The 13,377-nt window shown below is 39.3% G+C and overlaps 1 protein-coding gene across 1 annotated transcript; it reads left to right on the top strand.

Annotated features, from left to right (window-relative positions):
* Positions 1 to 11,562: 11,562 nt before the first annotated feature.
* Positions 11,563 to 12,504, top strand: LOC308351093 (olfactory receptor 5G9-like; the record flags this gene model as incomplete). The annotated part of the gene is made up of 1 exon (XM_080816572.1): positions 11,563 to 12,504. One exon carries the CDS (start codon positions 11,563 to 11,565, stop codon positions 12,502 to 12,504), a length of 942 nt encoding a protein of 313 aa, XP_080672698.1.
* Positions 12,505 to 13,377: the final 873 nt, after the last annotated feature.

Below are 13,377 nucleotides of genomic sequence, written 5' to 3'. Positions count from 1 at the left end.
CTATACCACATTTTATGTTTCACTCAAATAATGAAACTTTTATAAATGACCTAAGAAAAAGTTTCCAGTCAAGAAAAGGGTTGCAGAATTGATTATAAGCCCCCATGCCTCTAAAACATCTCTTGGTAAAAACTCGATCTCCAGAATGGAATGGGTGACATCAACTGTTCTTCAGGTGCTTAAAAATTCCCTGAAATCCACTGGAATCATCTGTGTAGACACTAGTTCTGCCAAGGCTCTTGATATTTTATGGGTAGCTCATTTAAGGAATGAACCAATAGAACTCATTTAGATGGATGTGAGCCGTTATCTGAACTCAGAGTGAGGGGTCAGTAACTGCGATCTAGAATCTCACTTGAGCAGTTCCAATGCCAAATATAGTGGGGCTGAAGACAAGTCTCATGGGGCTGATGGAGAGCGCACACGTCTGTAACCTAGCCAGAGTTCCCACTGAATGTGATGAGAGGCTTTGTGCCCTCCAAGAGATCCACAAACCACTCTCTCCATGGTTTGCCCCAATGCTTTTCAACGATGAGGCACAGTAGTTTTTTAATTGAGGTGTTTCAATTTACTTAGGTTATCCTATCATTTAATGTATAAATCGAATCAAAAAGTCTTTGAACAAGTATAAAATATGAGCCTAAATTTGAAACTTTTTTGTTATTATTGCCTAGGAAAAACAATGAAAACACTTTTGGGGGGGCTTTCATTATTTTAGAGTGTTTGGAAAGTGAAACGAAAGAAGAAAAAATCGTGTAATTCCACTAGTTGCATATAAAAATGTGCCTATTTTAATACACTTATTTCAGGCATTTTCTATTTCTGTATGTTTGTATAATATATATAGCTTTCAGATATGCACAAATGTACACAGTCTATTTTAAAGATAGTGAAATCTTAAAAAACACATGTTTTTGTAATATGATTTTGTCTATACAGATACTCTATGTTAAATCTTTGGGTTATACTATTCCAGTAATTTTGTGTGTGTGTGTGTGTGTGTGTGTGTAATTTTACAAAATTTCATATTAACTATTATTTTATCCAGTTTTAAACTAAATCACAGATCAAATATTTTTAAATAAACTATTTTCTATTAAATATTCTTCTCAAGAGGATTTTTAATTGTCAAAAATTTATAAAATTAGGGGCGCCTGGGTGGCTCAGTGGTTTAAGCCTCTGCCTTCGGCTCAGGTCATGATCTCAGGGTCCTGGGATCAAGCCCCGCATCGGGCTCTCTGCTCAGCAGGAGCCTGCTTCCCCCTCTCTCTGTCTGCCTCTCTGCCTAGCTCTGATTTCTCTCTGTCAAATAAATAAAATTAAAAAAAAATGTATAAAATTAACAGTGATGATGAGCGATGATTCCTAATTAGTAGGCATTATCAGGTTCTGAGGATACAGCAGTGAATAGGACAGGCAAAGACCCTTCCTCCATGGAGCATCTATTTGAGGGAGAGAGGCTTGTAAGTAAAGGTAAATCAGCTAAACATCAGTACTAGTTCTACAAAAATAATATAACGGGAATGCAGTAGATGTCAGGACGCACCGTACAGCTAACGAGTAGTGGGGATGGGGTTTTAACTCAGATCCCAGACAGCAAAACTTAAGCTTTTAGTTATTATGCTAATACCATCACCTTAATAAGATCATCTAGGAAAAAGAATAGCTAAGAAAAGAAACCAAGAGGTTCCCTTTGTCTCTACAGACAAAACTACTGGAGAAGCATTGCATCTTTCCTTCTCCTCTTCTTTAACAGGTGTCCCATTTTTAGCTGAGCACACTGAAACCACAATAAAAGACTGCAGTTCTCAGTCTCCTTCGTAGGTAAGTGCTGACATGTGATCAAGTCCTGGCTGGATGAGTGGAAACTTTGTAAGATGCTTTTACCAAGTCTCCTTAGAACTTCAGGAAGTTACTTTCCTCTCCCCTGTATCCTTCCTATTACCTGGAATGCAGATTTAATGGCTGGACCTTGATCACTGTTCTGGTACCTTGGGGACAGTATCAAGAACATTTAGCTTCTTGATACCGTATATCCGCCATTACCAGTCCTCTATTGACTACCTCCAGATCTGTTTAATGAGAGAGGAAATAAATTTCTTTGAATAGTTTTTTACAGTTACTGTTATTTTGAGTTTCCTATCTTATATAACCACTTCTAATTCAAATGGATGGAAATCCCTCTTTCCAAGGCAGACCGTGGGAGTAGAACACCCACGCCACACTTGGGTTGACTATTGGCTTGACTTTTATGCTTTAATGCATTAGAGGAGAGTAACATCAGAAGAAGACACTTACAAAAGGCATGGCGTTGAGAAGGAGTTTCTGTTCAGGTTCTCTCTCCCCGTTTGACACCCTTCCAGAGAAACAAATGCAGGCATATCTCATTTTATCGTGCTTCACTTTACCGTCCTTCGCAGATAACTGTGCTTGTCATGAGTCAGAGGTCTGGGGCAATCCGGCCGTGAGCAATTCTATCGGCAATATTTTCCCAACAGCATTTGCTCACTTTGAGTCTCCCTCTCACGCTTTGGTCATTCTTGCAATATTTCAAACCTTTTCACTATGATTGTTTTTGCTCTAATGATCTGTGGTCAGTGATCTCGGTGTTACTACAGTAATTGTTTGGGGCACCACAAACCACGTGCATGTAAGATGGCGAACCTTGTCCTAGATGGGGGTGTTCTGACGGCTCCAGCAACTGGCGGCTGGCCCCATCTCTCTCCCTCTCCTTAGGCTTTCCTATTCTCTGAGACGTCGTACTGAAATAAACCAATTAATAAGCCTACAATGACCTCTGAGTGGTTAAGTGAGGAGTCAATGGATGTGGCCAACTTCACTGTTGTCTTAACTTGAAGAAATTGCCGCAGTCACCCTGACCAGTGAGCAGCCATCAACGTGGAGTCAAGACCCTCCACCAGCCAAAAGTTTACAACTTTCTGAAAGCGCAGATGATGGCTAGCATTTTTTAGCAGTAATGTGTTTTTATTTTTTTTAAAGATTTTATTTATTTATTTGACAGACTAAGATCACAAGTAGACAGAGAGGCAGGCAGAGAGAGAGAGGGAGAAGCAGGCTTCCTGCTGAGCAGAGAACCTGATGCAGGGCTCAATCCCAGGACCCTGAGATCATGACCTGAGCCAAAGGCAGAGGCTTTGTATGTATTGTATACAAATATAGTAATGTATTTTTAATTAAGGTATGTACATTGTTCTTTTAGACATAATGCTATTGTACATAATAAACTACAGTATAATGTAACTATAACTTTCACATACATTGGAAAAACAAAAAAAAATTCATTTGACTTGCTTAATGTAATACTCACTTTTTTGCACAGCTCTGGAATGGAACCCACAATATCTCGAGGGTGTGCCTGCACTATGTGCCTGCCCTCTTCCTCTTGTATCCCCCCCCCCCCCCGCCCCGATCTGGCAGCTGTGTCCAGGGTGTTGGGATTCTCTGACTGACTTCCTCTCCTGGAGCAAGTGTTATCTCTGAGGTTTTGGAGAGGCAGAATCTCACGATTTACAGCCCCTACCAGGTGTGGGATGGACATGTTACTTACACTGAAAGAGTCCTTCCCTTGCCAAAAAAGGGAAAACGGACATCTGGTCTATTCCAGATGGACACATTTGAAATGGAATTTTGAGGAAAGAGAGAGAGAGGTTTAAGGAAGATGTCTGGAGAGAGGAAGAGATGCCGTTTTCACACATCCTTATCCCCTACCAAGGTGAAAGACAATCAAGGAAAAGAACAAAACAAGACCCTGTTTTTAAATATGCTTAGATTTGGGTGTGTGAAAGATAGATAGAGGGAGAGAGAGAAAAAGGGAGAGAAGAGAGAGAGAATTTAGATAGGAATGGCCTAGTTATATTCATGCTTCCCAAGTAAAACTGCATGGTGTGAAATTCAAAATAAGGAGCTATATCCAATAACATAGAAAATTTAAACAAAAAATTTCTTACTATACCCATCTATGAAGTGGAGATAACATTATGTAGGGCACTTTATTATTATAAAATTAAGAAAAATATTACAGATAAGTTCTCAGAAGATTGTGACTGATTTTTCTAATTTATTATTATTGCTTATCTAATAAAAGTTTTATATGATCGTCTTTATGGATGTTAGGAAGGCATAAGACACCATCTGTTCCCAATCAAATTTCACAAAATTTTAGTAGCCTAAACAAAGAGAAATTCTTCCTCATCATGTGGTCTGGGGAGATACTGCTTTATCACCAGAGTCTAGCACAATATCTAACCCAGAAGTGATTCAACAGAAGTTTGTTAAATCCATCTGAGGTCATTTGGAAAGGAATGTGATGATCACTAACTTCTGAGGCTGATATTAGTCTCTCTGCCATTTCATGTTAACAAAGATTCCCTCAAAATGGCCTTATATCCTCAATTCTGAAAATCTTAGTTTTACATAGTTTTATTTTAGAACAAGTTTTGCTTTAAATATGTGTTTTCAGTACCATGACAGGCACAATTTCACATTAGTCATGAAATATATTTTATTATCCTTCTTGTTTTAAAAAGTCATCTATTAACATGGTCTCAGTGAATATAGGATTCGAATAAAAGGAAGAGAGGTTTCCATAGTGAAGAAGCATTTTAAGAATTCCTCCTTACGGTGTAGCTAAACTTGGCCAATAGATGGCAGCATCAGCTTATAAATCACAATAATTTTGTCCACTAACGTTTCCTTTAGTAATTGAAAGCATTATAAAGATAGGAGGCTTGGAAAAAGCTTTCAAAAACCTAAAAATTAATTTTGAAGGGCTGTGAAATCATAGATACATTTTGTGTGTTTGGGCCTATATACACTAGTCTCCCCATTACCCTTGGTTTTGCTTCCTGGGGTTTGTGTTACTTGCAATTAGTTGTGGTCTGGAAGTAGATGATCTTCCTTCCGATGTATTGTCAGAAGGTCAGTAATAACCTAAGAGTATGTTGCAATGCCTGTGTCATTCACCTCATTTCATCTCATCATGTAGACATTTTATCTCACATCATCTCAAGAAGAATGCGTACAGTGCAGTAAGATATTTTATGAGACCACATTCACCTAACTTTTTTTTAATGGTCTATTGATTTGTTTTATTTTATTATTATTTATTGTTATTAATCTCTTACTGTGCCTAATTTATAAATTAAACTCGATGTTAGGTATGTATGGATAGGAAAAAATGAGGTTTATAGAGGGTTCAGTACTATTCACAGTTTCGGGCATCTACTGGGGGTTTTGGAATGCACCCCCTGTGCATAAAGAGGGACTACAGGAATGTACTTTACACGGGAGCTCTCATCACATTCTTCTTTTTTTTTTTTTTTTTTACATTTTTTTTCCTGCCTCTCATCACATACTTTAACGTTCATTGCACATAAAAATTTAACATGTCTGATCCACTTTCACATTCTTATCTTTCAAATTTTGAAAGTGAGGTACAAAGGAGGAAAATGTTCTATGATGAGTAACAAAGTAATGACACACTTGTTCTAGAAGACATAGCTCAGAGATTGTACTCTGTCATCCAACATTCTTGTAACTCCGTACATCATCATAACAATAATCAAAAAGCCTTTGTAACATTAGCTGCAAAATACTTTTCCTGGTCTGTCCTTTGCAACCTTGAAAATAAATAAAATTTTATGGATGTGTTTGTTTCATGTTTATTATGGCATCCATCTATAAATATTGAACATAGTTTAGAATATTTGGCAAACATTTATTTTTGAGTTTTTGTGTTTCTTCATGTTTGTATTTTAATTATTCAGGAATTTAAGAATATTTAAAGAATAATCCCCTTCCTCTTCATGGGATAATAGTTACATATTAATATTAGTGGTAACTGTAAAATGCTATTGTCAATTGAGCTATAGAAACCCTGAAATATCTATGGCATTGACTGTGTTGTGGTCTCTCTCTCTTATGGTCATATAGTAAATGTGACATAAAACCTCCATAGGAAAAGGTAGCACCAATAAATTCTATATAAAGGTCATTACAGGTTTTGAAACTTACAGGGAGAGATCGCTTTAGACTGTAGATGTCAGAAGGAAGGCTTACGTTTCAGCTAAAAATTGCATCTATTTGAAACATTTTCCAAGATTCATCTGACATTATTATAACAAAAATGCGTAAAATTTTTAAAATTAATTTATCCTATTGTCAACCAAAAATGTGCAAATCTTTTGCAGCAGAGGTTGAATGCTCTGTGGTGAAGCTTAAAATAGTATATTTGTACTTTTTTTCTTTTGTTCATTTTTCCCTGTGTAATAACTTAGGTTAAGAAGAAAATAACTTATAAGGGCACACAAATATACATTAAAATATTCTTAATTATTTGCCTTTTCTTTGACAAATGGATTTGCCTTGTGAATTTGAAATTTCAACTTAATCAACAGTGATTATATCAATACAGCTAAAAATAAACTATCTGCAATTTAGGTCTTTATGACCTCAGAAATAATTTAATTGACATATAGCATTGCACTAGTTTTAGGCATACAATGTAATAATTTGATATTTGTATTGCAGAATGGTTACCACAAGTTTTGTTAACATCTGTCACCACAGAGTTACAATTTGTTTTTGTAATGAGAACCTTTAAGAACTTTTCTCTTAGCAATTTTCAAATGTGCATACAGTATTACTGACGATAATCACAATGAGGTACACTACATCCCCAGGATTAATTTATCTTATAACTCATTTTGCTCACCTTTCCAACCTCTGTCTCTGGCAACTACCAAACCACCAATCGTTTCTTTGTATCTATGAGTTTTTGTTTTGTTTTGTTTTCTAGATTCTATATATTAATGAAATCACACAGTATTTGTCTTTCTTTGGTCTACTTCAGGAAGTAAATTTTAAACATTTTTTATGTTTATTAGGATTTTTTCCTTTATTTTTTATTTTTATTTTATCTTTTTAGAGAGGGATGGAGAGATGGGAGGAGAGGTAGAGGGAGAGGGAGGGAGAGAATCTTAAGCAGTCTCCACACGCATCACACAGCCCAACTCAGGGCTTGATCTTACAACCCTGAGATCATGACCCGAGTCGAAATCAAGAGTCAGGTGCTTAGCTAACTGAGCCACTCAGGCACCCCATTCAGGAAGTAAATCTTAGAAATCTTAGAAATATATATCCTCAAGATTCAAAACAGATATACGTAAAGGAAATAAAAATAACTGTGAGATAAGCAACATAGGAAGAATTAAAATATCTATTTCCACTTAAAAATTCACCCCCCAAAAGAAAATATAAATATGCTTACAGAACAAGCATTAACTAGTTCTTCAAGGAACATTAACCAATCATCAGGAAGACAGTCAACAGGACCAAAGTTACTCCCCAAATCCTGACTAATGACAAACGCTTGTTGTAGACACTTTACCGAAGAAAACACACATATACGCACACATATATAAACCTTTAGCAATATTGAACCTATAGACTCACACTGTCATACAATAAAAATGGATTATTATCCAGACAACTCATTATCAACAATAGCCAAATTATGGCAAGACCCCATAGGTCTGTTGACTGATGAAGGATCAAGAAGATGGACTATTACTCAGCCATCAAAAAGAACAGAATCTGGCCATTTGCAAGAACTTGGGTGGAGCTAGAGAGTATCATGCTATGTGAAATAAGTCAGTCAGAGAAAGACAAACACCATCTGATTTCATTCATATGTGTAATTTAAGAAACAAAACAGATGAACATAGGGGGAAGAGAAGGGAGAGAGGCAAACCATAAAACCATAGAACAGAATCTTAATGACACTGAGGGTCGATGGAGGGAGGTTGGGGGGGGTGGGCTAGACGGGTGCTAGGCACTAAGGAGGGCATTTGTGATGGGCACTGGGTGGTGTAGGTAAGTGTTGAATCACTAAATTCTATACCAGAAATCAATCTTACACTTTATATTAACTAACTGGAATTTAAATAAAAACTTGAAATAAAAAAAAAACAACAAACAGAAATAAAAGGGTGATATCTAAACAGTTTTCAGTTTTCAATGTATGTCTTTCATATGTAGAGTGAACAGAAAGTTGTTATCAAAAACTAAGGTCTCATGGAAAATTTGCTCTAAAGACTATAGCAGCATGCTGAGAAATTAATAAAAAGTCAACAAACAAAGCCTCCTAGAATGGGAAGTTGTGTTGCTTGCTGAAGGGCTTACACTTTCTGTCATTAGGCTGGAATCCGTTTTGACTCTGTTTTGGTTGCCGATGTTTGTGTTGCAGAGGAAACAGAGCCCTGAAGCACTTTGTTTCATTGGTTTTTACTCCTTTCTTGGCAATAAGAAATGTATTTCCTTTGCCATATGCTAACCGTTCAAATATAATGCCTTGCCATACAGCTTAACGATCATTAATATATTCTCAGAAATTCTCTTTCCAGCCCTTGCTTACAGTGGTTAAACACTTTGTATGTTTTGGGCAAAGTCCCAGGAAGATTAGTTTATTTGGCTACATGTCATAAATGCTATCTTTGAGAAAAGTTAATTTTCTGCATTCTTTGCCCTTGTTCCCAAGATATGAAGGCAATAGAGGGAGAATCAGGGGGAGCTAAGTTTCTCTTGTGGCCCACCGTCTCCACACTACGTCAATTTACCTGGGAGTCCTTAGAGGTTCCTGGCTTAGCCTGGAAGTAGAACGGAGAGAATATATCCAGTTAAAAACAAATATAAGACGATCAGAAAACAGATCGCATCAGACGTACTTAGTGTATGAAACAAAACTTTGATTGCACTCTCCCTGAGGGGTTCATCCCCAAGCTATGGTAGACTTTGGGGACAGAGGAGTTTCCATAGCAACCATAAAGAAAAGGTGATGCAACTAGTTCAGGGAACTTTTATCTAATTGATGAAGACTCTGAGTATGTTTTACAGCAAATACTCCACATTTTCTTCTTGGAAGGAAAGAGACAGTAAAACCAAATTACTGAGAATTCTGACTTAATGTGCATGAGAGGGCAGCCATGTTAGGGGAGAGGGAAACGCTGACAAACTGGGCTCATTCTTACTTTAGTTCTTCATGCCATCTTTTTTTTTTTTTTTTGTAAGATTTTATTTATTTATTTGACAGACAGAGATCACAAGTAGGCAGAGAGAGAGGGGGCAGCAGGCTCCCCGCTGAGCAGAGAGCCCAATGTGGGGCTCGATCCCAGGACCCTGAGACCATGACCCGAGCTGAAGGCAGAGGCTCAACCCACTGAGCCACCCAGGCGCCCCAATGCCATCTTTGAAAAGGAGAGAGCCTATTAGAATGTGACTTGAGAACTTCTAAATCATTTTCTGTTCTTTCTTCCTGATCTTCAACAAGTTCAAGAGAGCACAACTTGTTTTAAGTGGAATTAGAATAAATTATATACTTGAGTGACGGCCAGGACGGGCATGGTCCTCCTGTTTGTTGGATGACTGAGAAAAGTCTAAGAAGAGGTAATTTATGTAGAGATAAATCTAGGTTTTACAACTGGGTCTCAATATACTCACATAAGTATAAAATGGGCCAGATGCTTTAGCAGCAGAAGATGGGAAAAGAGATTGCACTGAATTCAACTCGCATCCCTGTCTATACCACCTGGGTGATTTCCTTGCTAAGGGAAGATTATTACAGGCTGTGTTGATATTATGCTAGTGCTCTGAATACGAGAGCTGGTTGTGTTTCCCCACTCTGTGTGGTTTGATTTTTATGGAGTAAGCACCAAAATGCAGCAGAGAACCTGAGAAATTAAAATGTGCATGGAAGTTCTGGGTAGCTTTAGAAACCAAGGTTGACAAAGTATCGTCTGGGAGCTTTGGGCGACTGCCGAGCGGAAGACCGAGAGGTAGTGTTTGATGGACTGTGGAGGAGTTCCTAGACTCTTGAAGAGACCCAAGCAAGAGCTGAGTGTGATGGATGGACCATCTGCCTGGCCTTCGGGTCTTTCTCTTTAATGGCCTAAAGCAAAGGATCTAAGGTAAGCTGCATTACTGGTCTCAGAGTCAAGTAATACATTTCAGATTAGAAAACTGGAGGAAAAGTGTCTAGCCTAAGTATGATGTTGCACTCTAACAGTCCTGGGCTAATAAAACTTTTTAAAAGTAAAGTATAGGGGTGCCTGGATGGCTCAGCTGGTTAAGCGTCTGGCTCTTGATTTCAGCTCAGGTCATGGTCTCAGGGTCGGGAGATCAAGCCCTGCATTGGGTTCCACACTCAGCGGGGAGTCTGCTTGAGATTCTCTCTCTCTCTCCCTCTGCCTCTCCCCCTACTCTCTTTCTCTCTCTCTCTTAAATAAATAAGTAAATAAATCTTTAAAAAATAAGTTAAGTATAAGTAGGGTTCAGAGTACTTAAACATCTTCCTCTCATTCTAAGCGGATGAGAGTTCTGAGAGAGTAAGAGAAAGAGTTTTAGTTACACTGAAAATGTGAAGCAACTCACATTCAAAGACCAGCTGACCTAACCAAGGGCACCCTGAGAGGGTGACAAGGGATAGATGGAGGGTACACAGATGGGAGAATTTAGGGTCTTTTCTAGAGTTCTTCCGTGTATGTTTCCATAAAGGTGATACTCAAGGGCACTAGTCTCTTATCCTACGGGCTTCTCACTAGTGGCCATTGGCTGTAACCTCAACACCAGGAGTAGGCAGCCAAACACACATCATTCCATACTCATAGTGGAGTGGATTTTGCATCTCTTTGTGAGGAGTGGAATTGTGAACACACCATTTCTGCAGTGACAAAGGAAAGAGCACAGTCCGTTTGGACATAAACATGTGCAAAGCCCATCTCGGCCAGTCACCAGCATGAATGTGCATTGACCTTCAATTTTCCTCCTAAGTAAAAGGAGATAATGATACTTACCTTGCACATTTATTCAATGAAGCATGCAAGGCAAAAATACTAGCAATTACTATGCACTTAGTAAGGTGCTCAATGAGACTTGGCTAAGTGCTTTGCATGTGTTATTTCATTGTACCCTCACACCAAATTTACAAGGTGGGTGTTATTATGATCATTCCTGTTTCACGGTGAAGACTTTCCCAGGTCAGAGGCGGTGGGCTCCAGAGTTGAAGACCATGCATTGAGCCTTGGGTTATAATCGCAAAGTGCACGGAGACCTTCTAAAACTGAGTGGCTGCTCATTTCTTCCTCAGTTTGTCTCACTTCCCCCCTGCTGTGTGTGTTCCCCTGGTGAATGCAAGCAAAGTTCACTGAAGTGAGCATTACTGGGCATCTGTTCTGGATCCATCTCTGTGATCAGCGGGCCATGGGACCTTTAGCAACCGGCTTCTTTTTTCCTGGATTTTCGTCTTCTCCTTTCGGCATTTATGGATTTCTGCGGAGTCTTAAAATATGATAGCTTCGGATCTGATCTTCTGCCTGGGTCCCTATCTCACTTGCATTTCCTTGGCCACAGGAGGCAATGAAGTCATATCACCACTGAGGCTCTCCCAGTTTCTGGTATATTTTTTTCTGTGTCCCATTTTTGAAGATGTGTTCACCAAACCTGTTGTGACTCCTCTGTTCTTCTTGTAGTGGAAACCAGAACCAGCCAATGGCCATTGAAAACTACACGAGGGTCACCGAATTCGTTTTCACAGGTTTGAGTTACAACCCCCAGTTGCAGATCTTCCTCTTCCTGCTCTTCCTGAGTTTCAACCTCATCAATCTCACCGGAAACTTGGGTATGATTATTCTGATTCATGTTGATTCCCACCTTCACACACCCATGTACTTTTTCCTCAGCCACTTGTCCTTTGTGGACATCTGCTTCTCCTCTGTTGTGAGCCCCAAGATGCTCACTGACTTCTTTGTGAAGAGGAAGGTCATCTCTTTCTTGGGCTGTGCTTTGCAACAGTGGTTTTTTGGGTTCTTTGTGGCAGCAGAGTGTTTTCTGCTGGCGTCCATGGCCTATGACCGCTATGTGGCCATCTGCAACCCATTATTGTATTCCGTTGCCATGTCCCAGAGACTGTGTATCCAGCTGGTGGTTGGTCCCTACGTCATCGGGTTCGTGAACACCATGACCCATACAACGAATGCATTTCGTCTTCCTTTTTGTGGCCCCAATGTCATTAATCATTTCTTCTGCGATATGTCCCCCCTGCTTTCCCTCGTATGTGCTGACAGCAGGCTTACTAAGTTGGTAGTTTTTGTTGTGGCTGGAGCTGTGGGAGTCTTCAGTGGTCTGACTATCGTGGTCTCCTACATTTACATCCTCATTGTCATCATGAAGATCCACTCTGCCGAGGGCAGGCGCAAAGCCTTTTCTACCTGTTCTTCTCACCTGACGGCTATCTCCATCCTATATGGTACTCTTTTCTTTATTTATGTACGGCCTAGTGCAAGTTTCTCGCTGGATCTCAATAAAGTGGTGTCGGTGTTTTACACAGCAGTGATCCCCATGCTGAACCCACTTATCTACAGCTTGAGGAACAGGGAGGTCAAAGATGCCATCCACAGGACGGTTACTAGGAGGAAGATGTGTAGGGCCTAAATTCTTATGTAGAAAGGAAATTGGGGAAGAAATCTAAAAAGACAGACTAACTGTGTGGATTCCTAAGATTCCAGGCCATTTTCAAGTGTTGGGGGTTGGTTTGCAGCCCTAATTAATCTTTCTGCTTACTCCTTCATCTAGTCAATTACTGTGGATTCATTCAGCCTTGTGCAAGATCTTTCATCTGTGATATACCAATATTAGAGTTCACATCTATTGTCCATTTAATTTTGCTTCTCTCAGACACCTCACAGCCCAATTATTTTAAAAGAAGCTTTATTGAGGGGCCTGGGTGGCTTAGTTGGTTAAGTGTCTGCCTGCGTCTCAGGTCATGATCCCAGGGTCCTGGGATTGAGCCCCGCATCGGGTTCCCTGCTCAGTGGAGAGCCTGCTTCTCCGTCTCCCTCTGCTGCTCCCCCTGCTTGTGCTCTCTCTGTCTCTCTCTGTGTCAAATAAATAAATAAAAATCTTTCAAAAAGTAATTAAAAAAACTTTATTATTTAATTTCAGTTATTAATTTTTTGTCATTCTGCTAATATACTTTCTTTTCCTGTTGACTCATTGACATTGGAATTTTCAAAATGCAGTGCTCTGGGGGGTGCCTGTGTGGCACAGTTGGTTAAGTGTCTGATCCTTGGTTTTGGCTCAGGTTCTCAGGGTGGTGAGATCGAGGTCCTCAGGAGGTGAGACCCACCTCGGGCTCTTCACTGAGTGTGGAGTCTGCTAAAGTCTCCTTCTCCCTCTGCCCCTCCCCCACTATGTTTTCTCTTTAAAATAAATTTAAAAATCTAAAAAAAAAAAAAAAATGCAGTCCTCTGGGTTTTGCACTTATATCTAGCTCCCATTACTAGGAAGCTATTAAAAAAAAAAAAA

The sequence above is a fragment of the Martes martes genome (assembly GCF_963455335.1).
Source record: "Martes martes genome assembly, chromosome: 10".
Taxonomy (NCBI): domain Eukaryota; kingdom Metazoa; phylum Chordata; class Mammalia; order Carnivora; family Mustelidae; genus Martes; species Martes martes.
The sequence above is the reverse complement of the archived record's forward strand: the minus strand, read 5'-3'. Positions and strand labels throughout refer to the sequence as shown.